Below are 25,428 nucleotides of genomic sequence, written 5' to 3'. Positions count from 1 at the left end.
CCTCCGGGTGGACCAGCCACACCATCGCTGTAGGGAGGCTGGCCCTCTGGGTAGACTCACCGCCCTATCTGGAGCAGGTGAGGCAGAAACGGCCTGGACATGCACACCGGCCCGGCGTGGCCCACGTCTGCCACGCGGCCTTGGATAAGCCTCCTCCGCACTTCACGCCTCGTTTCCACCTTGAAATTAGCAAGCTTCCCTCAGTCTCTAACACACCAGAAAGTGCTATTTGGGGGACATCCACCAGACTGACGCTTAGATACTAGAAGTTTGTGATTCCTCAGTTTCGGGGCCTCAGATCTTATTTTCCATGCTATAAACAGTCATTGAGTAATTAATCATTCTCTACCTCACTTTATAATCTTACAGCCATGCTGGCCTTGCTGTAAGTTTTCTTTCAAAGGCACACTTACCAACTGGTCCAGGCCAACAGTAATTGACGCTTATTTTAAGATGCTGATAAAATAATTGGACAAATTAGAACCTTTCATTCTTTAATTAGAAGCCTTTTTGCATAACTCCATGTGTGTCCCACATAAATGTCAAAAAGAGTTTCATTTTTCCCCCAAAGTGAATGCCTGCACCAGGAGAAGGTAATCTGATTTAAAATGCATACAATATAATGTGCTACTTAGAAAAATATCCATAGAGCAAGAAATGGAAAATGTACTGGGAACATGTATGGCATAACACCAAACTGCAGGCTTTATAACACAAAGGGTTAAAGAAATAAATAAAAGCTTAGAGGGAAAGGAAATTGAATTTTCATGATGTAGAGATGAAAAGAACTACAAGCTATTATTTTCATTGGAAGAGGAAGAAGCTTTGAAATGTAAAAAGGTTCATAAGGCAAAAATACTTTCCTATATGACAGAGGATTCAACCAAGCATACAAGTGAATTACAGCGTCACTTTTCCAGATTCTAGGTTTAAGAATGGAAACAGGATGATAAATGCTTGATATACGTGGAAAGAGCAAACAGGCAGTTTTATTGGGATTTAAAGCTTTTGAAGAATAAAATGATCTACATGTGCATATATATGTATTTTCTGTTTATTTAGAGACATTTATATATGAATGAATGGATCATAAATCCAATTCATCTTGGCATTCAGTATTAAATATTTCACAAAATTGGTATTTATAGATATGACCAGTCAATGAATAAACAAATCTTATATTTTCAGCACATTAGTTCCCCTTTATCGACATCATAATGCCATAGAGACATTTTTAAGGTCTCTAAAGGAGTTTCCACTCCTATATTTCAATTTTGCAATAATTATATTTTGCTTGTAAATCATAGTTAATAGGTTGATATGTCATTTATAAACTCAATAATATTGGAACTTCCTACTTAAAAAAAAACACAACTACAATTAAAAAATTTGCACAGCATAGTAAATTTATAGTCAAGGTTCAACAAGGAAAAATGTAAGGGCAATGAATATATGTGTCCAGTTTGTACAGATCAAAGAACTGGCCTGGGTAAATATTTGACAAATTCAGGTGGTCATGCTATTCAGCTCAAAGCTAAATCAAACATCCACAGGAGTATCTATTGGAGGTATGACAGCTATATTTAAGTCCTAATCCCTGGAAATGATGGAAATGTTACATTGTATGACAAAGGGGGTGAGGTCAGCACATGAAAGTAGGTGGCTAGACTGCTAAATTTAAACTAGAAAAGTTATCCTGGATTATCCAGATGGGTCCACTGTGATCACAAAGGTCCTTAAATGTGGAAGAGTGAGGCAGAAGAGTGAGAGTGAGTCCATACGAGATGAACTCATTCAGCCTTGCAGTCTTGAGGCTAGGAGGGGGTATCACGCCAAGGAAAGAGAGCAGCTTCTAGAAAAGAACGACAAGGAACTGGAACCTCCCCAGAGCCCCTGAAGGGCCATTGCCCTGCTGACACCCTGCTTGCAGCCCTGTGAGACCCACTCTGACTCTCAGCTCCAGAACTACGCGGTCACAGAGCGGAGTCACCTTTGGACACTGAACGTGTGGCGCTCTGCTACAGCAGCCAGAAAAGATGAACACAGCACCCTCTGACGAGGAGTTGCACCTGCACTGCTCAGTTATGACTGACAGTGTATCTACCACGCCTCCAAACACCGCGGGACTTTTCCTTTTAGAGGAATCTGATAGCACAGTTGTGAGAGTGAGAACCGATTTCCCTAAAATATGCATCCTGGTCCCTACATCACCTTGAAAATTCATTAGCAAATGAACAAAATACAGTTTTTTTAATCCTCTCTTACGATGGAAATAAAATGTTTATGTTTTAGATAAGAAGTATGCAAATCTTTATTTTTATTATGTTCCTTATGTTAATAACCATAATATATTAAAGTGTTTCCTAAAGCATATCTAAAAACATTTCTAGTTTTTTTAAATCTGATTTTGATATCCATCTGGACAATTAGTAGAAACGCTGCTGCTGCTGCTGCTGCTAAGTCACTTCAGTCGTGTCTGACTCTGTGCGACCCCATAAGACGGCAGCCCACCAGGCTCCCCCGTCCCTGGGATCCTCCAGGCAAGAACACTGGAGTGGGTTGCCATTTCCTTCTCCAATGCATGAGAGTGAAAACAGAAAGTTTTCTCAGTCGTGTCGGACTCTTCGCGACCCCATGGACTGCAGCCTACCAGGCTCCTCTGCCCATGGGATTTTCCAGGCAAGAGGACTGGAGTGGGTTGCCATTGCCTTCTCCTAGTAGAAACACTTGAAAAGATATAAAAAGAAAAAAAAAAGGATCAACTGACATGAAGTGGTGAGTCACCCATTACTGAAGAGAGTCAATCCAAAGACTTAGTCTTGATCTAGCCAATGGTTTCTTTTCATTTAGTGGGAGATTGGGTTCAATAAACTTGAAGTCTTTTTCTAAGACTTCGTTTACAGTAAGTTTCCTTAACATGGACAAAAACATTAACAGTGAAACAGTTGGCAGAAAGGCTGATATTTGAAGGAGCCCCATTAGCTGTAAAGAGCGGAAATGTGGCTCCTGAAAGACTTCCTCAACATCATCCAATCAGTTCCAAAGTGAAATTTCAGAATAAAGAAGGATACACTTAACAATTATGGAAATATACAACTGTTTGCTGAGTATTTTTAAATGATCAAGACTGCACTACTAAGTTCAGAACTCTTGTTTGTATGTCAGGGAAACTTTTTTTATACCAGCTGGAAGAGAATATTACATAATACTAATCACTTGAAATATTTGTAAGTCAAGCTATAGTAATTTTCTTAAAATTCAAATCAAGGTGCTAATTATTAAAAAAACAAACACTGAAACAAACAAAAAGAAACAAAAGACATCCTTTCAAATCAAATGCTGCATGCTTACTGAATTCTCTTACTATGGACAGTAGCCCATTCGAGCGCTATGCAGGCAGCCTCCTCTCCACTTTTTTAAGTCACCAGAGGGAATGTTATAAAATTATCTGGTGACTGTACCAGTTTAAGGATGAGATCATAAGACAGTAGCAAACTTTATACAAAATGAAACATTCTCACAGAAGGAAAAAGCCACTCTGTCTGTGACACCCCTGATCATCTCATGGCTACCTTCATCATCGCCGAAGGGGCCTACTTGCCTAGGGTGATTAAATGTGGGAAGGTCTAACATTCTCTAGAACCCAGACTTGTTTGGTCATCTCCATAGAGCACATCAATTTAGGGCCAGCTCAGGGCCCCCTGGAGGGGTCACACTGATAGGCTGGGGTCCTCAGTTTGCCGAGCACACCCCCAAATGCTCAATTTTTGTTCCTTCCAAACCAGCATTCCTTTTCTTTTCTGTTTTCTCAGGACCAACTCCACACCAGGGCAGGTTGAGGAGTGGCAGTATTTTCCATACGGGCTGCAATGGCCTTGAAATATCACCTGGGACCTACCTTAGTTCAGAGATGGTATTTATTGAAAATCTCGTTAGTCCTGAATTCAGACTGTTCCCCCAAAGCAAGTGTGATATCTAAATTTAGCATTCCTGGGAGACTAAGAATTACCATTAAACCACAAGTGCAGTTTGCTTCGTAATATAGTAAACTCCGAAATTAATGCACATAAGGAGTTAAAATGTTATCACTGAATTTTGACATGCTCAGTCACTGGAGAAAAATGTTTCAGAAATCTCTTCTGCAAGATTAGAACAGCAAACTACATTTTTTCAGTGAATACTAAATGGTAAACTTACATCAGAATTAAATCTCAACTGGCAAATGTTGCACGAAATGATCTGCTTTCTTCGATGAGGAAGAGGAACCCCGAAAGTATGATTTATTACAGCTTTCTGAATCGGGTCCATCTGTAATGACAAAAAAATACAACAAACAGAAATAAAGCTTGTCAGTTCCATTGGAATGTTGCCTGTTTCATTAAAGAACCAATCTGGACAGCTTCAATCCTCTGCCTGCACTAGAAAGAACATTTTTATTCTAAGAAACGGCATTTCTACTTTCTTAGAAAATAGACAACAACAAGCCGGAAGCACAGTGTGATAAAGAAATGATAAATGTACCCATTAGAGTTTGCATGCTAACCGCTTCTCTCATTTAGGATCCACAATTGTCCCAGTGTGATAACCCTCCTGTATAATTAAAGATTTATCAACACTCAAGTTCTCGTGACTACGTGAAATCTTACACAGCAGTGAGTCTGTATCATTGCCTCAAATGGACTTCAAAATAGGCAAGCGGCCATGAAAATAACTTGAGCCTCTTTATGTATAATTAACCTTCTGCTATGTTTGGTATCTTTTCTGCCTTAAGAATCTAGCATGGGTTTCCCCTGCTATCTGAAAGGAGAAGCCACTACCTTAGGACCCATCTTGCGGAAGGCTGCAAAAAGCAAATGGAGATAAAGCACAGAGGCTCAGAGATGCAGCGCAAAGCCTTAGCGGCTGGCTCTGAGATGCAGAGCAGGCTTCCCTGGGGAAAGAGCTGGCAACACCGACCTTGCTGATCACGGGTCCTGCCACCTCTACAAAGGCCGTTGCAAAAACAAAGGCTGGACGCCATTTCCACCATTTGTCCTTTTTTTTTTTTTTTTGCAAATCCTCTTCAGATTTGCTTTGTTTAGTGAAAGCAGGTACTAATGTAGGTCTTTGGTCAAACTGAAGTAGAAAACAAACTTTGAAAAAGCAAGGGTTGCTTGCACACAAATTCTGCTTTCTAAGAATTCAAACATGTGGAACTCTGGGTTCTTTCAATGATCACTGACTGACGGCCTAACACATGGTGCTCTCCTATGGGCTCACTACTCAGAGGTCAGAGAGTTTGGGTCAGATGTCAGTTCTCTCTGCATCCCACTCCCAGGAGAGGATACGGGACATCCAAAGCATGATGCTGGCAAAACAATGCTGGTAAAATGGAATGTCACCAAGGTTTGTTCCAGGGTTCTCATCCACGGTTCCCAAACGATAGTCAGAATCAAATTTTGATTGTCTTCTTAATACATGCGCAGCCTCTGTGCTCTTAGGCATTATCTCTTAAGCTTGTGATGAAGTTTAGTCATAATAATTCTTGAAATCACTTAGCGCAGTTCAGTGCCAGGCACATTAAAAGTCAATAAATCTTGGCTATTACGTTTTCTCTTTTGTGTACACATATGGGATGTTCAGGGGTAACAGGAGCCTCTCATTCCTACGGTCTTGGTTGGCACTTTCTATCTCTCACATGTCCAAAAAATCATTTCAAAATTATTTCAATGTCCTACACCACCCACTGATTCTGTTCAATACTTGCAGACTTTGGGACTCTTAACTCTCATCCAATACAAAGTTCTTCTGAGAGTCTTCCCCATGGACTGAATCAGTTCAGACAAGATTTGACACACACAAAAGCTAAGAATATGTCTGTGAAATAATGCTCTAAGCACTTCTGTGACACATTATAGTTCACTAATTAGCTAAATCAGTCACTGATAAATTCTACCTCCTCTCGTGTGTTTTACATCATCAGAACCAATTAACTCATAGACTCTTTCCAGTAGGTAGGATGAAGGTTTTCCCTATTCACAACTTCTATAATGTTGTCTAGACACTCATAACGTGCTATTCTAAATAATAATAAAATAATAGCATCAACAAAAAAAAATGACAGCACTCAGCATTTATTAAGTGCCTCTCTGTGCTAAGTACTAGGCTAGATGTTCTCTATATTAAACAGCTGTGACCAAGAAGAGCTCATGGGTTCTCATTTGTAGCTTTCATCACCACTTTACATTTTTCCTGATGTTCATCCCAGATTTTGGATGAAGCTCAGCTGCCCCACAATTTTTCTGGTCACTTCCAGAAATTAACAGATTCTAGGATCCCCTCCCCCACTAGTGAATTATACCATACTTTCTTTTCAACCAGTTTTGATTTTAATTTAAATACAGTAAAGCTCACCAATGTTAAATTTACAGTTGTGTGAGATTTGACAAATAGATACAGTCTTAATAATTACCTCATAGAACACTTCCATTACCCATAAAGTTCCCTCTGAGGTCACTTCCTGCCTCCCACCCCACCCGGGGAAATCGCTGCTCTGCCTTCTGTAACTATATTTTTCCCTTTCCTCAAAGTTCATACAAATGGAATCATACACTATACGACCCTCCGTGTCTGGAGTCTTTCATTCAGCATTATGGTTTTAAGATCCACCCATGTCATTGCACGCATTGGTGACATTCCTTTTTACTGCTGAGAAGTAGCCCTTTGTACGGGTGAACCCCAGTGCGCTTCCTGGTGGCTCAGACTTGAAAGAATCTGCCTGGCGTGCAGGAGACCCAGGTTCAGTCCCTGGGTCTGGTAGATTCTCCTGGAAAAGGAAATGGCAGCCCACTCCAGGGTTCTTGCCTGGAGAATCCCATGGACAGAGAAGCCTGGCGGCTACAGTCGATGGCGTCCCAAAGGGTTGGACACGACTGAGCAGCTGACATTTTCACTTCCACCCTAACGTGATTATCCGTGTGTTAGCTGATGAATGTTCGAATTGTTTCCAGTTAATTCTATACGTTTTTCAAATCTTAATCCATGATCTAAGCTCATTTCTAAATTCAGTTCTGCATCTGAATCCAAACGTTAGAAATTAACATAAAGTTGCTGTTTACTTTTCTTAGTCTGAACCTCGAGTGCTCGTGAGAAAGGTCATAGGGCATGGCACAGGATTCTTCGCTACCTGCACTGCCCTGTCTCCCACCCCAGTTCAATCAAACTGTCCTCAGCCCCGCCTCACCCCGATGTCCTCGGAACCGAAACGGACCTCGAGCAGAACCCGAGAGCCGGCAGCCACAGGGCTGCGAGCAGGATGCTGCAGGGCCCCTGTGACAGCGCTCGCAGATGCCGCCACGATGCTCCGAGACGGCGCAGAGAGCACCGGGGGGCCTCCGCTCTGGCCGGCAACGGAGGAGAGCGACAGCGCTGGGAGAGGCGCTAATTTAGAGGCAGCTGCCCCCCGTTTCTACTGCATCTGTTCCATCTGCACAAACAGGATCCATTTCTCTTAGGGATCAGGTGAATTACACCTGTATCCTATTCAGGAATACTGAAGCCCCTTTATGACACTGTGAAGTAAAAAGGAACGACATATTCATTTGAAAGATACGGCACGCTTGGGGCTGGTACACGGGGATGACCCAGAGAGATGGTGTGGGGAGGGGGGTGGGAGGGGGGGTTCATGTTTGGGAACGCATGTACACCCATGGTGGATTCATGTCAATGTATGGCAAAACCAATACAGAATTGTAAAGTAAAATAATAAATAAATAAAGAAGGAAAGAAAGAAAGAAGAGATGAATATACATAAAAAAATAAATAAAGATGCTCTCTGAAAATACATAGTTTATCACATTTTGAGAGTAGCTATTTATTTTTGTCTTTCAGTAATGTTGCTCACTTTCACTGACTGCGTTCAATCCAAATCGGTGTGGGAGGTATTTTAGAAGCAGACACTTTAGGTAAATGTGGCATGTTCTCTAGATTTAATTCTTTTTTTTAAACTGAATATTGTTCTGATCACTATAGCTAAAAAATCAAACTTTAAAATGCAAAGTATTGTGTTCTTCGAAGGCAATCTTATTTTCCAGTATACATTTTTTTAAACTGAATTATCCTTTAATGATGAAATAAAAACTATAGTTACGTCACTACACATAATTCTCTATTATTATTTCAGGAACCTAGTACAACAAAATGACAAAAGTTTAATGCCTTCAATAATGGACGTAAGTCACAGTCACCTCTTTAACAGATACAGCTACAAATATATGGAAAGCCGTTTACAACAAGGAATTAACAGGGGCTACGTCTAAGTAATTTCTGCTGTAAAACATAATTAAGTGACTCCACATGGTCTATATTGGAGAAGGAAACGGCAACCCGCTCCAGTCTTCTTACCTGGAGAACCCCATAGACAGAGGAGCCTGGCGGGCTACCGTCCGTGGGGTTACCAAGAGTCAGACGCGACTGAGCGACTAAGCGCAGCACGTGCTAAGAAACTAAAAATGGCACCTGCTGTCACTCGGGGGACACGCACAGCCACTTGGTTCATTCTGCCCAAACACGGCATCATTTAGCATTGAGAACCCCATGGACAGCGGGGTCTGGCGGGCTACAGTCCGCGGGGTGGCAGAGTCAGGGGGATGGAGGGCTGCACACGTGCTGTGGGGGCAAACGCGGATGCACTGGAATCAAACGCTCTGTCCCAAAGAAGGGCGCGTGTGTTGGTTTCCTCCCTGCGAACCGACAGGTCCGAGCTGTCAAAATAATCATACTTTACTGTGTGTATGAGTATCATCGCTTGGACTCTGTCTGCAGAAGCAGTCTCAAGAAACGCCAATGTGTACAGGAAAGAAAAAAGGAGTTCCTGGGTTAAATAAGTTGTAGGGAACCTCGGTACCACAGCCTGGGCATTCACAGCGTGCATCTAACATTAAATCCTCTGAGATGTCCCACAGTACAAAATATCTGCTTTAAGTAACTAATGTCTAAAATAATATAACCAAAGCTTTTGTCATTTGTTTTTAAATTTAGCATCTTTGTTCAATACACACAGTTTAAAATACGTGATCCTGTAAAATAAAATCATTATATGAATATGAATAAAATGTAAGCTTTTGTGCAAAAATAAAGTCACTAAACTAAAAATGTAATACCCAGAAAGCGCAGTCGGACATTTCACTGAACCCATGCAGCCCTGAGTTAAAAACTAAAAAGAAATGGTAAAAGCTACGTGGTATTTTAAGACATAGTTATATAATACCTAAAGTGGGATATTTTGAAAGCTAACATTTTCCAAGTACATTATCCAACACTCCCCAAACCAACACACACAAGTGAAGAATGGTACACTAGCTATTGATATGCTCACCCCAACTCGAGAGTAAAATTCAATTTCAAACTCATCCTAAGGCCTTATTTAAAGCCAAATGAATATGTTTTCCTTCATTTCAGGTTTAAGGATCTTTGCGTTTCTTTCCCAGGCCTTGCTTTTCCCTCGCCCCCCTCGGGGCATTCTGCTAAACTGGTTTGTAGCTGAGAGGCCAGGGCCAGCCTCCGATGAGTCGCTGAGGCCCCCTTCCCAATGCCCTTCCCTAGGTCGCTGCTGTGTCTTCAGGGAGGATGGATGGGGCTGAACCTTGCCTTTACCTCTCCTGCTCTAGAGACCTCCTCCCTCTGTTCCTGTTAGTTTGTTCCTGTTAGCTTGGTTTTCATATCAAAGAATAAGAATTTAAATGCCAGAGTGTTTAGAAGTCTAGAATATAAAGGTCGTCTCTTCCAGCTGGTATTTCTAGGTGACAGTGACCTGTGACAATCAGGCTAAGGTCACGCTTACTGGCACTTACGGTGTATCTGTGCTTGTAAGCATTGCTTCTAGCCTAGCAACCTCCCGAGGAGCTCTCATTGCCCGTTGCCTAATATCACAGAAGTAATAAGCAGCACAACTTCCCACTCTGGCCCCCTCCATCCAGCACCACAATAAAGCTTTGTGATAATGGTGTCCTGGAATGTGTGACCCTGTAATGTAAAGTGGCATCACCGACTCGATGGACATGAGTTTGAGTGAGCTCCGGGAGTTGGTAATGGCCAGGCAGGCCTGGCGTGCTGCAGTCCATGGGGTCACAGAGAGTTGGACACGACTGAGAGATTGAACTGAACTGAATATTAAGTGATACATAGCTTATTCCATTGACTATGAACTAGTAAAATTTGTGTTTATATGACTCATGTGTATGTGTGTGTCCGTTGCTTAGTAGTGTTTGATTCTCTGTGACCCCATGGACTGTAGCCCACCAGGCTCCTCTGTCCATGAGATTCTCCAGGCAAGAAGAGTGGCGTGGGTTGCCATTTCCTTCTCCATTATATGACTTACACATTATTAAAAATTATAATAATTGCGTTTCTTCAACAAATTTTTCCATTTGAGAAAATTTGCAACTTTTGCCCTCTTTTAAAAACAGACACATAATTTCCACACCCAAAAGTGAATGCATCTTTTTTTTAATATAAATCTTAAATGTATCATCAGTTGCCTTTTTTCAAACATGTGCCTGCTCCATGGCATCACCATTCCCATCAAGAGCACCAAGGACTTCAGCATCCCCCCTTTCTCTGAGGCTGAGGGATGGAGGGAATTTGACAGGAATGCCAATCGCCCAAGGCCAAGACACAGCTCTGAGCAGGGCTGGAGGGAGGCTGCCCATGAAGCCTCCTGCTTTCTCCGCTTTTGCCCAACAGCAAAGGACATGTGTGAGCTCCCTTCACAGACGGATTCATTCAACTAGAGGTAAGCGTTCTCCATTGAGCTCACTAATCAGGTCAAGCTCAAGACTGCTAAGTTGATACGTTTATGTAGGAAATACAACATATTCAAGACCCAAGGGCACAACCAATCTTTCGATGCAGCCAGCTCTCTCTTACCCTCAAGTCTTCTGCACATCCCTCTTCCTCTGCCTTGGAAACCCTTTCCCTACACCTCCTGCTTCATCTTCCTCTAACGCCTACCTACTTCTCGGGACTCCAGACAGAACCCATCTCTTCTCAGCTGACCTCCTTCAGAGAGGCCAGGTCCCCAGCTCATCCTTCACGCCACTCCACTGCCCCATCTGAAGGCCTCTCCTGTCTCGGGTCTCACCCAAAACAGGGAACGTCAAGGCGGCCACGCCTCTGTGCTCTCTGCACCTGGGAATTAAAGGGCCCACCATATGACTGCTGAGTTGCTACAACATAAACTGAGTATTATTGAAGCCTGATATCAAAACTTGACATCTGTCTTGGAATGGTGTTAACCGCAGCAGTGAGAAAACCTGGGTTCCCAAGGGAACCTTATGCATGAAGGGTGAGGAGAGTTTATGAGAAGTGAAAGCATGTGGATTAATGACCCCAGGATACAACAGGGGTAGAGACGCTCAGAGCAGAGTCTGCAGCTGGCAGCCGCCACACAAGACTCGCATACATTCACTCACGAGCGCATCTCGAGACACAGGTTCATTTAAGCGCTGAAGCAATGGTTTCCTGGTTCTCTTTCTACTTTACAGGCCAGCATCAGACCATTTCCCCACCAGGGGTCTTCCCAGGCAAAGGCGAACAGACACACTGTCCTACCCAGTTCAGGAGAAGCTGATTTTGCTCAGAAAACCAGTGCTTGAACTTAAATGTGCCAAACCTTTTGGATGCTCTCCAAGTACTCGGGACATGTCCGAATGGAAGAGACCTTTCAGTAGCTTTCTGCCATGGCTATTTTCCCTAATGTTCTCCGAGCAGACTAATAACGTGAAACAGAGAGTTCAAAGTAAAGCATGATGAGCTTGAAGGAGTCGTAAAAGATTGTTTTTCTTGGAATCATTTATATGCTCTGGTAAGTTGCATTCAGCCAATGTATGGTGGCACTGTTGTGGAATTCCCACAGGTAATTGCACTCTGAGATTTTTTTTCCTTTTTTAATTAAAAAATTATTGACATATTTGATTCATGATACTATTAGTTTCAGGTATACAGCAAAGTGAGTCAGTTTTACACACACACATGCATGTATTCTTATTAAGATTCTTTTGCATTTTAGGTTATTATGAAATATTGAGTCTAATTCCCTGTGGCCGTAGAGTAGGCCTCTGCTGCTCATCTATTCTACGTCTACCAGTGTGTATCTCTGTTCACCCCAAATTCGTCGGTTTGTCCCTCCAGCCTCCTTCCCCTCGGGTAACAGTAAGTTTGTTCACCTTGTCTGTGGGTCTATTTCTGTTTTGCAGATCAGTTCATTATTGTATGTAACAGATATAATTTTACAGATTCTTTTGCTTTATAGATTATTATAAGATATTGAGTATAGTTCCTTGATTTTTTCTTTTTTTATTTATTTTTAAAATCTAAATTTATTTATTTTAATTGGAGGTTAATTACTTTACAATATTGTACTGGTTTTGCCATACATCAACATGAATCCACCACAGGTAAGTGAGTTTGTGGACGTATTACTGACACATGTCTCATCGTGGAAGTTTAATCCTGTTCACCTTTAAAAACCATCTGTATGTGGTATTCTCAGGGAATAGAGTAGGGGCTATGTGCCACCCATGTTCTCATTCCTGTGGTTCTCATTTGTTTTCCTGGAATGCACTGAAGATTAATATATATTTAAATTTTATTGACATATTTCCTGTATCAGTGAGAAAAGGCATACCAGGAGAGAAGGAAAAAAATCAGAGGAAAAACAAGGAAGAAAAGAAAGTGATTTACTTCTATGGATGGTCATCCTTTTTCTGCAATGGGATATTTTTTTCCAGGCCAAAAGAATATTCAGTTCAGTTCAGTCTCTCAGTCGTGTCCGACTCTTTGCAACCTCATGAATTGCAGCACGCCAGGCCTCCCTGTCCATTACCAACTCCCGGAGTTCACTCAGACTCATGTCCATAGAGTCTGTGATGCCATCCAGCCATCTCATCCTGGGTCGTCCCCTTCTCCTCCTGCCCCCAGTCCCTCCCAGCATCAGAGTCTTTTCCAATGAGTCAACTCTTCGCATGAGGTGGCCAAAGTACTGGAGTTTCAGCTTTAGCATCATTCCTTCCAAAGAAATCCCAGGGTTGATCTCCTTCAGAATGGACTGGTTGGATCTCCTTGCAGTCCAAGGGACTCTCAAGCGTCTTCTCCAACACCACAGTTCAAAAGCATCAATTCTTTGGCACTCAGCTTTCTTCACAGTCCAACTCTGACATCCATACATGACCACTGGAAAAACCATAGCCTTGACTAGACAGACCTTTGTCGGCAAAGTAATGTCTCTGCTTTTCAATATGCTATCTAGGTTGGTCATAACTTTTCTTCCAAGGAGTAAGAGTCTTTTAATTTCATGGCTGCAATCACCATCTGCAGTGATTTTGGAGCCCCCAAAAATGAAGTTTGACACTGTTTCCACTGTTTTCCCATCTATTTCCCATGAAGTGATGGGACCAGATGCCATGATCTTCATTTTCTGAATGTTGAGCTTTAAGCCAACTTTTTCACTCTCCTCTTTCACTTTTATCAAGAGGCTTTTTAGTTCCCCTTCACTTTCTGCCATAAGGTTGATGTCATCTGCATATCTGAGGTTATTGATATTTCTTCTGGCAATCTTGATTCCAGCTTGTGGTTCTTCCAGCCCAGCGTTTCTCATGATGTACTCTGCATAGAAGTTAAATAAGCAGGGTGACAATATACAGCCTTGACATTCTCCTTTTCCTGTTTGGAACCGGTCTGTTGTTCATGTCCCGTTCTAACTGTTGCTTCCTGACCTGCATACTGATTTCTCAAGAGGCAGGTCAGGTGGTCTGGTATTCCCATCTCTCTCAGAATTTTCCACCGTTTATTGTGATCCACATAGTCAAAGGCTTTGGCATAGTCAATAAAGCAGAAATAGATGTTTTTCTGGAACTCTCTTGATTTTTCCATGATCCAGTGGATGTTGGCAATTTGAACTCTGGTTCCTCTGCCTTTTCTAAAACCAGCTTGAATATCTGGAAGTTCAAGGTTCACATACTGCTGAAGCCTGGCTTGGAGAATTTTGAGCATTACTTTACTAGCATGTGAGATGAGTGCAATTGTGTGGTAGTTTGACCATTCTTTGGCATTGCCTTTCTTTGGGATTGGAATGAAAACTGACCTTTTCCAGTCCTGTGGCCACTGCTGAGTTTTCCAAATTTGCTGGCCTATTGAGTGCAGCACTTTCACAGCATCATCTTTCAGGATTTGAAATAGCTCCACTGGAATTCCATCAAGGTGATTCCATTAGCTTTGTTCGCAGTGATGCTTTCTAAGGCCCACTTGACTTCACATTTCAGGATGGTCTGGCTCTAGGTGAGTGATCACACCATCGTGATTATCTGGGTTGTGAAGATCTTTTTTGTACAGTTCTTCCATGTATTCTTGCCACCTCTTCTTAATATCTTCTGGTTCTGTTAGGTCCATACCATTTCTGTCCTTTATCGAGCCCATCTTTGCATGAAATGTTCCCTTGGTATCTCTAATTTTCTTGAAGAGATCTCTAGTCTTTCCCATTCTGTTGTTTTCCTCTATTTCTTTGCATTGATCACTGAGGAAGGCTTTCTTATCTCTTCTTGCTGTTCTTGGGAACTCTGCATTCAGATGCTTATATCTTTCCTTTCCTCCTTTGCTTCTCCCTTCTCTTCTTTTCACAGCTATCTGTAAGGCCTCCCCAGACAGCCATTTTGCTTTTTTGCATTTCTTTTCCATGGGGATGGTCTTGATCCCTGTCTCCTGTACAATGTTACAAACCTCATCCCATAGTTCATCAGGCACTCTATCTATCAGATCTAGTCCCTTAAGTCTATTTCTCACTTCTACTATATAATCATAAGGGATTTGATTTAGGTCATACCTGAATGGTCTAGTGGTTTTCCCTACTTTCTTCAATTTAACTCTGAATTTGGCAATAAGGAGTTCATGATCTGAGCCACAGTCAGCTCCTGGTCTTGTTTTTGCTGACTGTATAGAGCTTCTCCATCTTTGGCTGCAAAGACTATAATCAATCTGATTTAGGTGTAGACCATCTGGTGATGTCCATGTGTAGAGTCTTCTCTTGTGTTGTTGGAAGAGGGTGTTTGCTATGACCAGTGCATTGTCTTGGCAAAACTCTATTAGTCTTTGCCCTGCTTCATTCTGTATTCCAATGCCAAATTTGCCTGTTACTCCAGGTGTTTCTTGACTTCCTACTTTTGCTCCCTACTTTTTTGGGTGTTAGTTCTAAAAGGTCTTGTAGGTCTTCATAGAACCATTCAACTTCAGCTTCTTCAGCATCACTGGTTGGGGCATAGATTTGGATGACTGTGATACTGAATGGTTTGCCTTGGAAACGAACAGAGGTCATTCTGTCGTTTTTGAGATTGCATCCAAGTACTAAATTTTGGACTCTTGTTGACCATGATGGCTACTCCATTTCTTCTGAGGGATTCCTGCCCACAGTAGTAGATATAATGGTCATCTGAGTTAAATTCACCCATTCCAGTCCATTTTAGTTCGCTGATTTAGTTCGTGTATGTCAACGTTCACACTTGCCATCTTCTGTTTGACCACTTCCAATTTGTCTTGATTCATGGATCTGACATTCTAGGTTCCTATGCAGTATTGCTCTTTACAGCATCGGACCTTGCTTCTATCACCAGTCACATCCACAGCTGGGTATTGTTTTTGCTTTGGCTCCATCCCTTCATTCTCTCTGGAGTTATTTCTCCAGTGATCTCCAGTAGCATATTGGGGACCTACTGACCTGGGGCGTTCCTCTTTCAGTATCCTATCATTTTGCCTTCTCATACTGTTCATGGAGTTCTCAAGGCAAGAATACTGAAGTGGCTTGCCATTCCCTTCTCCAGTGGACCACATTCTGTCAGACCTCTCCACCATGACCCGCCCGTCTTGGGTGGCCCCACGGGCATGGCTTGGTTTCATTGAGTTAGACAAGGCTGTGGTCCTAGTGTGATTAGATTGACTAGTTTTCTGAGAGTCTGGTTTCAGTGTGTCTGCCCTCTGATGCCGTCTTACTTGGGTTTCTCTTACCTTGGACTTGGGGTATATTAAAAGAATGTCCCTTAAAAGAATATTAAGTTTCTTTAAAAGGGAAGACTGCTGACTGATCCCACTAATATTGCCCTGTGGGGAAGACTCCAGTCCTTAAGCTGGACACTTCGGACTCCCTATTATCAGCAATACAGGGAAAGAATCTGATACAAATGCTTTTATTGCAATCCTGTTTCTGATGGACTTAAATGGCAAAACCTCTCTGGAAGGCAAGGCATGCCTATGGGGCTGCCTGAGCCAGAAGTCACATCATCCAAGGTTCAATGGGCCTGTCTCTGAATAAGGCCTAAGTAATAAAATCTAACAACTTCAGAGCTGGGACTCCATTTACCAAGAGCACCCGGAAGAGCATAGTCTTCTGGATTGGGCTGGAGGATAAATTTCAGAAATTCATTAAATGACCAGCTGCACCAGAAGTTCACAATCACATCTGGCTTCTCTGCAGGTCACTGAAATGTGGGTTGGCTGTTGGAATCTGAAGTGAAAAGACAGGAGAGGACAGGACATTTTTGTATACAAATCATGCGTGGTTGAATGAAAGGGTTTTTTCCCCTTAATCTGAAATTATGTCCTCACTACTTTTGTTAAATTCCTTTCTTTTTCAAAATCATAATGCTATTAGATGGATGGATGGACAGATGTAGGTATGGATGGAAAGATAGCTGTGTGGATGGACAGATGGGTGGATGGGAGGATGGATGGATGGAAAGATGGAGTATGGATGGATGGAAACAACTACAACATCAAAGTATGATATCGATTGACCTTTTAATCCTTCCTCTCAAATATTTTAACCATACATTAATTTCCTAGCGTTGCTATAAAAAAGGACCACCAGCTTACATCAACAGATATTCATTACCTCACAGTCTTGGAGGTTAAAAGCTCAAAGTCAAGATGCTGTCAAACCATACTTAAGTTCTCTGAAGTCTGTAAGGAGAATTCCTCCGCCTCTCCCTAGCTTCTGGTATCTTGCCAGCAACCCTTGGCAACCCTTAGCCTATAGTCGCATCACTCTAATTCTCCATCTTCACATCCCATTCTTCCCGAGTGTGTCTCTGTGTCCAAATTTCTGCTTATTATCAGAGTACCAGTCATATGCAATTAGGGACCACTCTTGTGAACTCATTTTAAATGGATTATCTCTGTAAAGTGACTATTTCCAAATAAGGTCACACTCTAATGTACTGGGAGTTAGGATTATAACAAACTTCTGGGGGGGGGGGCGGGGTACAAGATTCAACCCAAAACAAACGGAATAGGCAACATACAAATTCACAAACTGGGCATCCTTGGTGGCCCAGTGGGTACGAATCCATCTGCCAATGAAGGGAACATGGGTTGCATCCCTGCTCCAGGCAGATTTCACTTGCCACGGAGCAACTGAGCCCAGCCACCACAGCTACTGAGCCTGCACTCCGGAGCCTGAGAGCCGCGGCGACTGAGCCACGGGCGACAGTTACCAAGGCCTGTGCGCCCCAGAGCCCGTGCTCAGGGCAGACAAGCCTGGCACCTAGACGCGTGCACACTGCGACTGGAAACCCGCCCCCAGCCACTGCACCAAGAGAGCACCTGCTCAAAGCAGCAAAGAACCAGTGCAGACAAAAATAAAGAAACCCAGCTTAAAAAGTGACTTGGTGGAAAACACAATTTTAAAAATCTACAAACCACTGTGAAATTTTACTCAGGCAATAATTCTACAATTTCTTGATTAAAGGAAAAATAAAAATCTATTTTCTTGCCTAGTGTCTAAAAGGGAAAGTTGGAGCAATCGATGGATCACTGAGACCATTTTTTGTCTGCCTTCTACTATTTATGATCAACGTTAGCCTCAAAGAGTCTTGTGATCCCCAAGAACCTAGAAAGAAGAAATGCATTTCAGAAACTGAAATATACATAGAGACAGGGACGAGGCTGACAGAACTGAAAGAAGTATGTCTTTACTAGGGCGCCTACAGAGGATTTAGGGCTCCCCCATAGCTCAGCTGGCAAAGAATCTGTCTGTAATACAGGAGACCCTGGTTTGATTCCTGGGTCAGGAAGATCCCCTGGAGAAGGGACAGGCTACCCACTCCAGTATTCTGGGGCTTCCCTGGTGGCTCAGCTGGTAAAGAATCCGCCTGCAATGCGGGAGACCTGGGTTCAATTCCTGAGTTGGAAAGATCCCCTGGAGAAGGGAAAGGCTACCCACTCCAGTATTCTGGCCTGGAGAATTGCATGGACTGTGTATAGTCCACGGGGTTGCAAAGTGTCGGACAAGACTGAGCAACTTTCACTATACTATATATACTACAAATGATTTAGATGAGGTAATTTGAAAATGTCACAAAATGAAAGTTATAAAGGCTATAGAAAAATTAAACAATGAAACGTTGATATGAGCTATGTGAGCAACTATTCTGATTTTAAATGCTTGGTTAAAGTAGAAAAGACATAAATTCAGGGGGACATGTTTTACAATGTCCCTTTCTTCTTGCTTCTCTGCTTGTTTGTTTCCTTTTGTAAATGAATTTTTCATGACTTTAAGAATGCCTAATGGTGTGTGGGGTGGTTCTTTTTAAACAAATTCCATCTCCATAAGTAATTTATATGATCTCTTCTAGCATGAAAATCCCAAGATAACACGTTATATACAGAATTAAGCACTTGGGAATACCCTTACTTCTCTTTATGTTTTGCTCAAAAATGCAAATGTCTGTGCATATGTGTGTGTGTGTGTACACATGCATGCATCTTGTTTATGTACCAATTCATGTACCAGTTGGTACAGTCCCTACATAAAATCTCTCACTGTTTTGAATTTGGCAGGACTCAATTTCTTCTGTTCTGTGTTTGGGCTAGACTTGATACTTCCTTGAATTATTCTACTCTTTGCACTGAAATATTCATTCAGTAATTTACACACACATTTCCCCCATCCCCTATAGGTGGCCCATATGCTTATTTTTATTAGCCAGCGATGTGGAATTCATGCCATCAGAGGCATTTTGTGTTGGCAAGCACTGCCTCCACAAACTAACCCAGGTCGTGTCTTTGGATTCACTCTCATTCCTTCTGGCCTCCGATATTCTGCTCCAGTAGTACAGATTTACTGGCAAGTTTTTGCCTAATCTGGTGTGGTCTATTGCCTCCTTATCTTTTGTAGGCTCTTTCTTTCCTCCAGTCTTTATTGCTTACATAGTATATGTGTAATTCTTGCCTGTTTATCCAAAATGCTCTCTTTCCAAGAAGAGCCCGTCCGGTCTCATAGCCGATGGAGCCAAACAGCCCTCCTCCCCATTCTCACAACACGCTACACATTCCCACACCCTGCGATACAGTATTCATCTCCCAGATATTCTGCTTACAGTCCTCCCTTCCCAAGACTGCCAAAGATGTAGTCAGTTTTGCTCATCTTTGAAAAACAAGTACCTGAAAACAGAAAATGCTCAGAAAAGGTTTATTGTTGAAAGAAGTAATTAGATAAGTAGAAGCAACCACTTCAGCTGCTGTCAAGCATTTTTAGGAGAAAAAGGCGGCCAAGGATATGATTCTTGGTTGAAGCCACACAGTTCAATTGTGTAGAAAATTTGCATTGTCATCTGAAGTTGACTGCTTTTGGGAGTCTTGATGTAGATATTCAAAATAAACTTGCATGTGGAAAAAAATAAAAAACAATAATAGCTCTTAAAATGCATGCCACATATTTAAGGCAACCATTCTCAACCCTGGCAATACACCAGGAATCATCTGGGGAGCTTGTTAAAAGTATAGATTGAGATCCCAACACAAAGCAAATTAGTTCAAGGCTTAAAAGGCTCCATGGGGATGTCTAAGAAGTACTGGTCAAAACCTGGGTAACAGAACCAACTTCCCAGCTTCCCTGGTGGCTCAGCGAGGGAGAAAATATCAGCCTGTCAATGCAGAAGCGGTGCTATCCCTGATCCAGGAAGATCCCACACACCGCAGGGCAACTAAGCCCATGTCCCACAACTACAGAGCCCACACCCTAGAGCCGCACTCTACAACAAGGGAAGGCATCACAACAAGCAGCCCAGGAATCTCCACTAGGGAGGAGCCTGATCACATCTAGGGAGGAGCCATGATCACAACCGGGGAGGAGCCCTCATCACAACCGGGGAGGAGGCCTGACCACAACCAGAGGGGAGCCCCTGATGGCAACTAGAGCAAAGCCCAGGTGCAGCAATGGAGACCCAGCACACCAAAGATAAATAGAGAAAATTAGAGAAGCAACTTCCTATGATTAAAATATTTCACCAGTTGTTTCCTGGAAACCACTGTCTTCTTTCCCAGAAATAATTTTTAGCCAAAGAATTCTAAAAAGGGTGTGCTATTATCCTTGTTTTACAGAAGTAAAAACCAAGGAATAGCAAGGATAAAGGATTTGCAGCTCCAAGATTTAAACTCAGGTTTATTAAAATCCGATTCTCCTCATACATATCAAGCTGACTCTCAAACACATATCAGAGCTCAACAAACTTCCGAAATCAACATGAAAACTGGGTCTGTATTTAGGTTTCTAGGGAATTGGCAAAAGACAGCAGAAATAAACACAAGTAACTTTTTTTTTTTTTTTAAGGAGAACTGATGAAGAAAAGTAAGCCAGAACAACCTACAATAAACAAGGGATATTGTAAAGTCTTTCTAACAATTGACTTGCTTGTTAACAAATAACATGGTCAGTTCAGTTCAGTTCAGTTGCTCAGTCGTGTCCAACTCTTTGTGACCCCATGAACTGCAGTGTGCCAGGCCTCCATGTCCATCACCAACTTCCGGAGTTCACTCAAACTCATGTCCATCAAGTCAGTGATGCCAAATTCAGCCATCTCATCCTCTGTCGTCCCCTTCTCCTCCTGCCCCCAATCCCGCCCAACATCAGGGTCTTTTCCAATGAGTCAGCTCTTCGCATGAGGTGGCCAAAATATTGGAGTTTCAGCTTCAGCATCATTCCTTCCAGAGAACACCCAGGGCTGATCTCCTTTAAAATGGACTGGCTGGATCTCCTTGCAGTCCAAGGGGCTCTCAAGAGTCCTCTCCAACACCACAGTTCACAAGCATCCGTTCTTCGGTGCTCAGCCTTCTTCCCGGTCCAGCTCTCGCGCCCACACACTTCCTGGCCTTTATTAAGGACTTAAAGGGACCACTGTCAAGCCGACTATAGGTACAAGCTTGAGTCAGGTACAGTGACAGTTACGTGGTCAGCAAAGAGGCTCTCAATTGTTCAGGTCATGGAATGATGAAGCTGAGCTATCTTGTCTGTCCAGAAGTCCTCTGGATCAAATCCATCTGAAGCCGGGTAAAGGTACCCCAGTACCTAAGGACCTCCTTAACACTCAAGGTATAGTTGCATCTGGTTGTATTTTAAACACTTAATTGTGTTTACCATATAGAAACGCTTGTATATACTTTTGAAAAACCCCAAATACAATGCCATTGGATGACTGGTGGCTTTCTACATAAACTATGAAAAGTAAAATATAAACTTACGCCTCTCTTCACACAGCTTGAAGGGGCTTGCAAATCTCAGCTGGATTCCCAGGAGCAAGCATGTTGAGAATCTCTGATTTAAAAAGTTATTTTGTTAGCTGGAACGCTACCTAGTACATTTTGTAATTCCCATGCATTTCAAGTCTTCTTCCAGAGGGACTCTCAGAATACTGTGCTATAATTTCTTTTCTATTTTCATTTGTTGTTATCAAATAATGCACACATGGTAACAAACCCAGGAGTACAAAGAGCTTCAGCCCAGAGATATTAATAAATGCTTGAAATGAAATGTTCATTATTATTATTTTATGCCAATTGATATCACAGCTCTAAATAACATACTAATAATGCATTTATAGACACTAGTAAAGTTCACACTTTCTTGACTAGTTTCTTTCTTTTCATACTCCTCTACAAACATCAAATTTTATTAAGTTAAATATTCTATTACTACTTTACAACTATGCATATGTTTCCATATTTATGCATGGTTCCATTGACTTGAGTCAGGATTTCAAATTCCCTGCTGGAAGTTACTCTTTTTTGTACATCTTTTCTTCCTTGATTTCAAATTTCCAAATTCTCTCAACTACACATATACTATTAAACATGCAAACTCTTCTAACTGAAAAGGGAATGGCAAGCCACTTCAGTATTCCTGCCTTGAGAACTCCATGAACAGTATGAAAAGGCAAAATGAGAGGAGACTGAAAGAGGAACTCCCCAGGTCAGTAGGTGCCCAATATGCTACTGGAGGTCAGTGGAGAAATCACTCCAGGAAGAATGAAGGGATGGAGCCAAAGTAAAAACAATACCCAGCTGTGGATGTGACTGGTGATAGAAGCAAGATCCGATGCTGTAAAGAGCAATATTGCATAGGAACCTGGAATGTCAGGTCCATGAATCAAGGCAAATTGGAAGTGGTCAAACAAGAGATGGCAAGAGTGAACGTCGACATTCTAGGAATCAGTGAACTAAAATGGACTGGAATGGGTGAATTTAACTCAGATGACCATTATATCTACTACTGTGGGCAGGAATCCCTCGGAAGAAATGGAGTAGCCATCATGGTCAACAAAAGAGTGCAAAATGCAGTACTTGGATGCAATCTCAAAAACGACAGAATGATCTCTGTTCGTCTCCAAGGCAAACCATTCAATATCACAGGTATCCAAGTCTATGCCCCAACCAATAACGCTGAAGAAGCTGAAGTTGAATGGTTTTATGAAGACCTACAAGACCTTTTAGAACTAACACCCCAAAAAGATGTCCTTTTCATTATAGGGGACTGGAATGCAAAAGTAGGAAGTCAGGAAACACCTGGAGTAACAGGTAAATTTGGCCTTGGAATGTGGAATGAAGCAGGGCAAAGACTAATAGAGCTTTGCCAGGAAAATGCACTGGTCATAGCAAACACTCTCTTCCAACAACACAAGAGAAGACTCTACACATGGACATCACCAGATGGTCAACACCAAAATCAGATTGATTATATTCTCTGCAGCAAAAGATGGAGAAGCTCTATACAGTCAACAAAAACAAGACCAGGAGCTGACTGTGGCTCAGATCATGAACTCCTTATTACCAAATTCAGACTCAAATTGAAGAAAGTAGGGAAAACCACTAGCCGCTCAGGTATGACCTAAGTCAAATCCCTTATGATTATACAGTGGAAGTGAGAAATAGATTTAAGGGCCTAGATCTGATAGACAGAGTGCCTGATAAACTATGGGATGAGGTTCGTGACATTGTACAGGAGACAGGGATCAAGAACATCCCCATGGAAAAGAAATGCAAAAAAGCAAAATGGCTGTCTGAGGAGGCCTTACAAATAGCTGTGAAAAGAAGAGAGATGAAAAGCAAAGGAGAAAAGCAAAGATATAAGCATCTGAATGCAGAGTTCCAGAGAACAGCAAGAAGAGATAAGAAAACCTTCAGCAATCAATGCAAAGAAATAGAGGAAAAGAACAGAATGGGAAAGACTAGAGATCTCTTCAAGAAAATTAGATACCAAGGGAACATTTCATGCAAAGATGGGCTCGATAAAGGACAGAAATGGTATGGACCTAACAGAACCAGAAGATATTAAGAAGAGGTGGAAAGAATACACAGAAGAACTGTACAAAAAAAATCTTCATGACCCAGATAATCATGATGGTGTGATCACTAATCTAGAGCCAGACATCCAGGAATGTGAAGTCAAGTGGGCCATAGAAAGCATTACTACGAACAAAGCTAGTAGAGGTGATGGAATTCCAGTTGAGCTGTTTCAAATCTTAAAAGTTGATGCTGTGAAAGTGCTGCACTCAATATGCCAGCAAATTTGGAAACTCAGCAGTGGCCACAGGACTGAAAAAGGTCGGTTTTCATTCCAATCCCAAAGAAAGGCAATGCCAAAGAATGCTCAAACTACCGCACAATTGCACTCATCTCACACGCTAGTAAAGTAATGCTCAAAATTCTCCAAGCCAGGCTTCACCAATATGTGAACTGTGAACTTCCAGACGTTCAAGCTGGTTTTAGAAAAGGCAGAGGAAGCAGAGATCAAATTGCCAACATCTGCTGGATCATGGAAAAAGCAAGAGAGTTCCAGAAAAACATCTATTTCTGCTTTATTGACTAGGCCAAAGCCTTTGACTGTGTGGATCACAATAAACTGTTGAAAATTCTGAGAGATGGGAATACCAGACCACCTGACCTGCCTCTTGAGAAATCTGTATGCAGGTCAGGAAGCAACAGTTAGAACTAAACATGGAACAACAGACTGGTTCCAAATAGGAAAAGGAGTATGTCAAGGCTGTATATTGTCACCCTGTTTATTTAACTTCTATGCAGAGTACATCATGAGAAACGCTGGACTGGAAGAAACACAAGCTGGAATCAAGATTGCTGGGAGAAATATCAATAATCTCAGATATGCAGATGACACCACCCTTATGGCAGAAAGTGAAGGGGAACTAAAAAGCCTCTTGATGAAAGTGAAAGTGGAGAGTGAAAAAGTTGGCTTAAAGCTCAACATTCAGAAAACTAAGATCATGGCATCCAGTCCCATCACTTCGTGGGAAATAGATGGGGAAACAGTAGAAACAGTGTCAGACTTTATTTTGAGGGGCTCCAAAATCACCATGGATAGTGACTGCAGCCATGAAATTAAACGACGCTTGCCCCTCAGAAGAAAAGTTATGACCAACCTAGATAGCATATTCAAAAGCAGAGACATTACTTTGCTGACTAAGATCTGTCTAGTCAAGGCTATGGTTTTTCCTGTGGTCATATATGGATGTGAGAGTTAGACTGTGAAGAAGGCTGAGCGCCAAAGAATTAATGCTTTTGAACTGTGGTGTTGGAGAAGACTCTTGAGAGTCCCTTGGACTGCAAGGAGATCCAACCAGTCCATTCTGAAGGAGATCAACCCTGGAATTTCTTTGGAAGGAATAATGCTAAAGCTGAAACTCCAGTACTTTGGCCACCTCATGCGAAGAGCTGACTCATTGGAAAAGACTCTGATGCTGGGAGGGATTGGGGGCAGGAGGAGAAGGGGATGATAGAGGATGAGATGGCTGGATGGCATCACAGACTTGATGGACGTGAGTCTGAGTGAACTCTGGGAGTTGGTAATGGACAGGGAGGCCTGGCGTGCTGCGATTCATGAGGTTGCAAAGAGTCAGACACGACTGAGCGACTGAACTGAATTGAACTACCCATTTTTCCAGGCTTTATTCAAGGATGAATCTAAAATTTAAAAGCTCAAAAACAGCATTATCATTGTTTTGACATCATCAATATTTTTGTTACTGATCAGGTAACATGATAGGATTAGATTATACATTTTCCAAGTGATAATGTTATAAAACTGGTCCATTCAAAGGAGAATGCTTTAGCTTCAAGCAA

General features: G+C 42.1%; 1 protein-coding gene across 2 annotated transcripts in view; it reads right to left on the bottom strand.

Annotated features, from left to right (window-relative positions):
* The window catches only part of ZNF385D (zinc finger protein 385D), a 354,021-nt gene that overhangs the window by 149,313 nt on the left and 179,280 nt on the right, over positions 1-25,428 (bottom strand). For both annotated transcript variants that reach the window (XM_040243011.1, XM_040243010.1), the window contains one exon: positions 4,198-4,308. In XM_040243011.1, the coding sequence (XP_040098945.1) occupies positions 4,198-4,308 (111 nt within the window). The remainder of the gene's footprint in view (positions 1-4,197; positions 4,309-25,428) is intronic.

This window comes from Oryx dammah, unplaced genomic scaffold, assembly GCF_014754425.2.
Source record: "Oryx dammah isolate SB20612 unplaced genomic scaffold, SCBI_Odam_1.1 HiC_scaffold_7, whole genome shotgun sequence".
Lineage (NCBI taxonomy): Eukaryota > Metazoa > Chordata > Mammalia > Artiodactyla > Bovidae > Oryx > Oryx dammah.
This window is presented reverse-complemented; position numbering and strand designations above follow the sequence as displayed.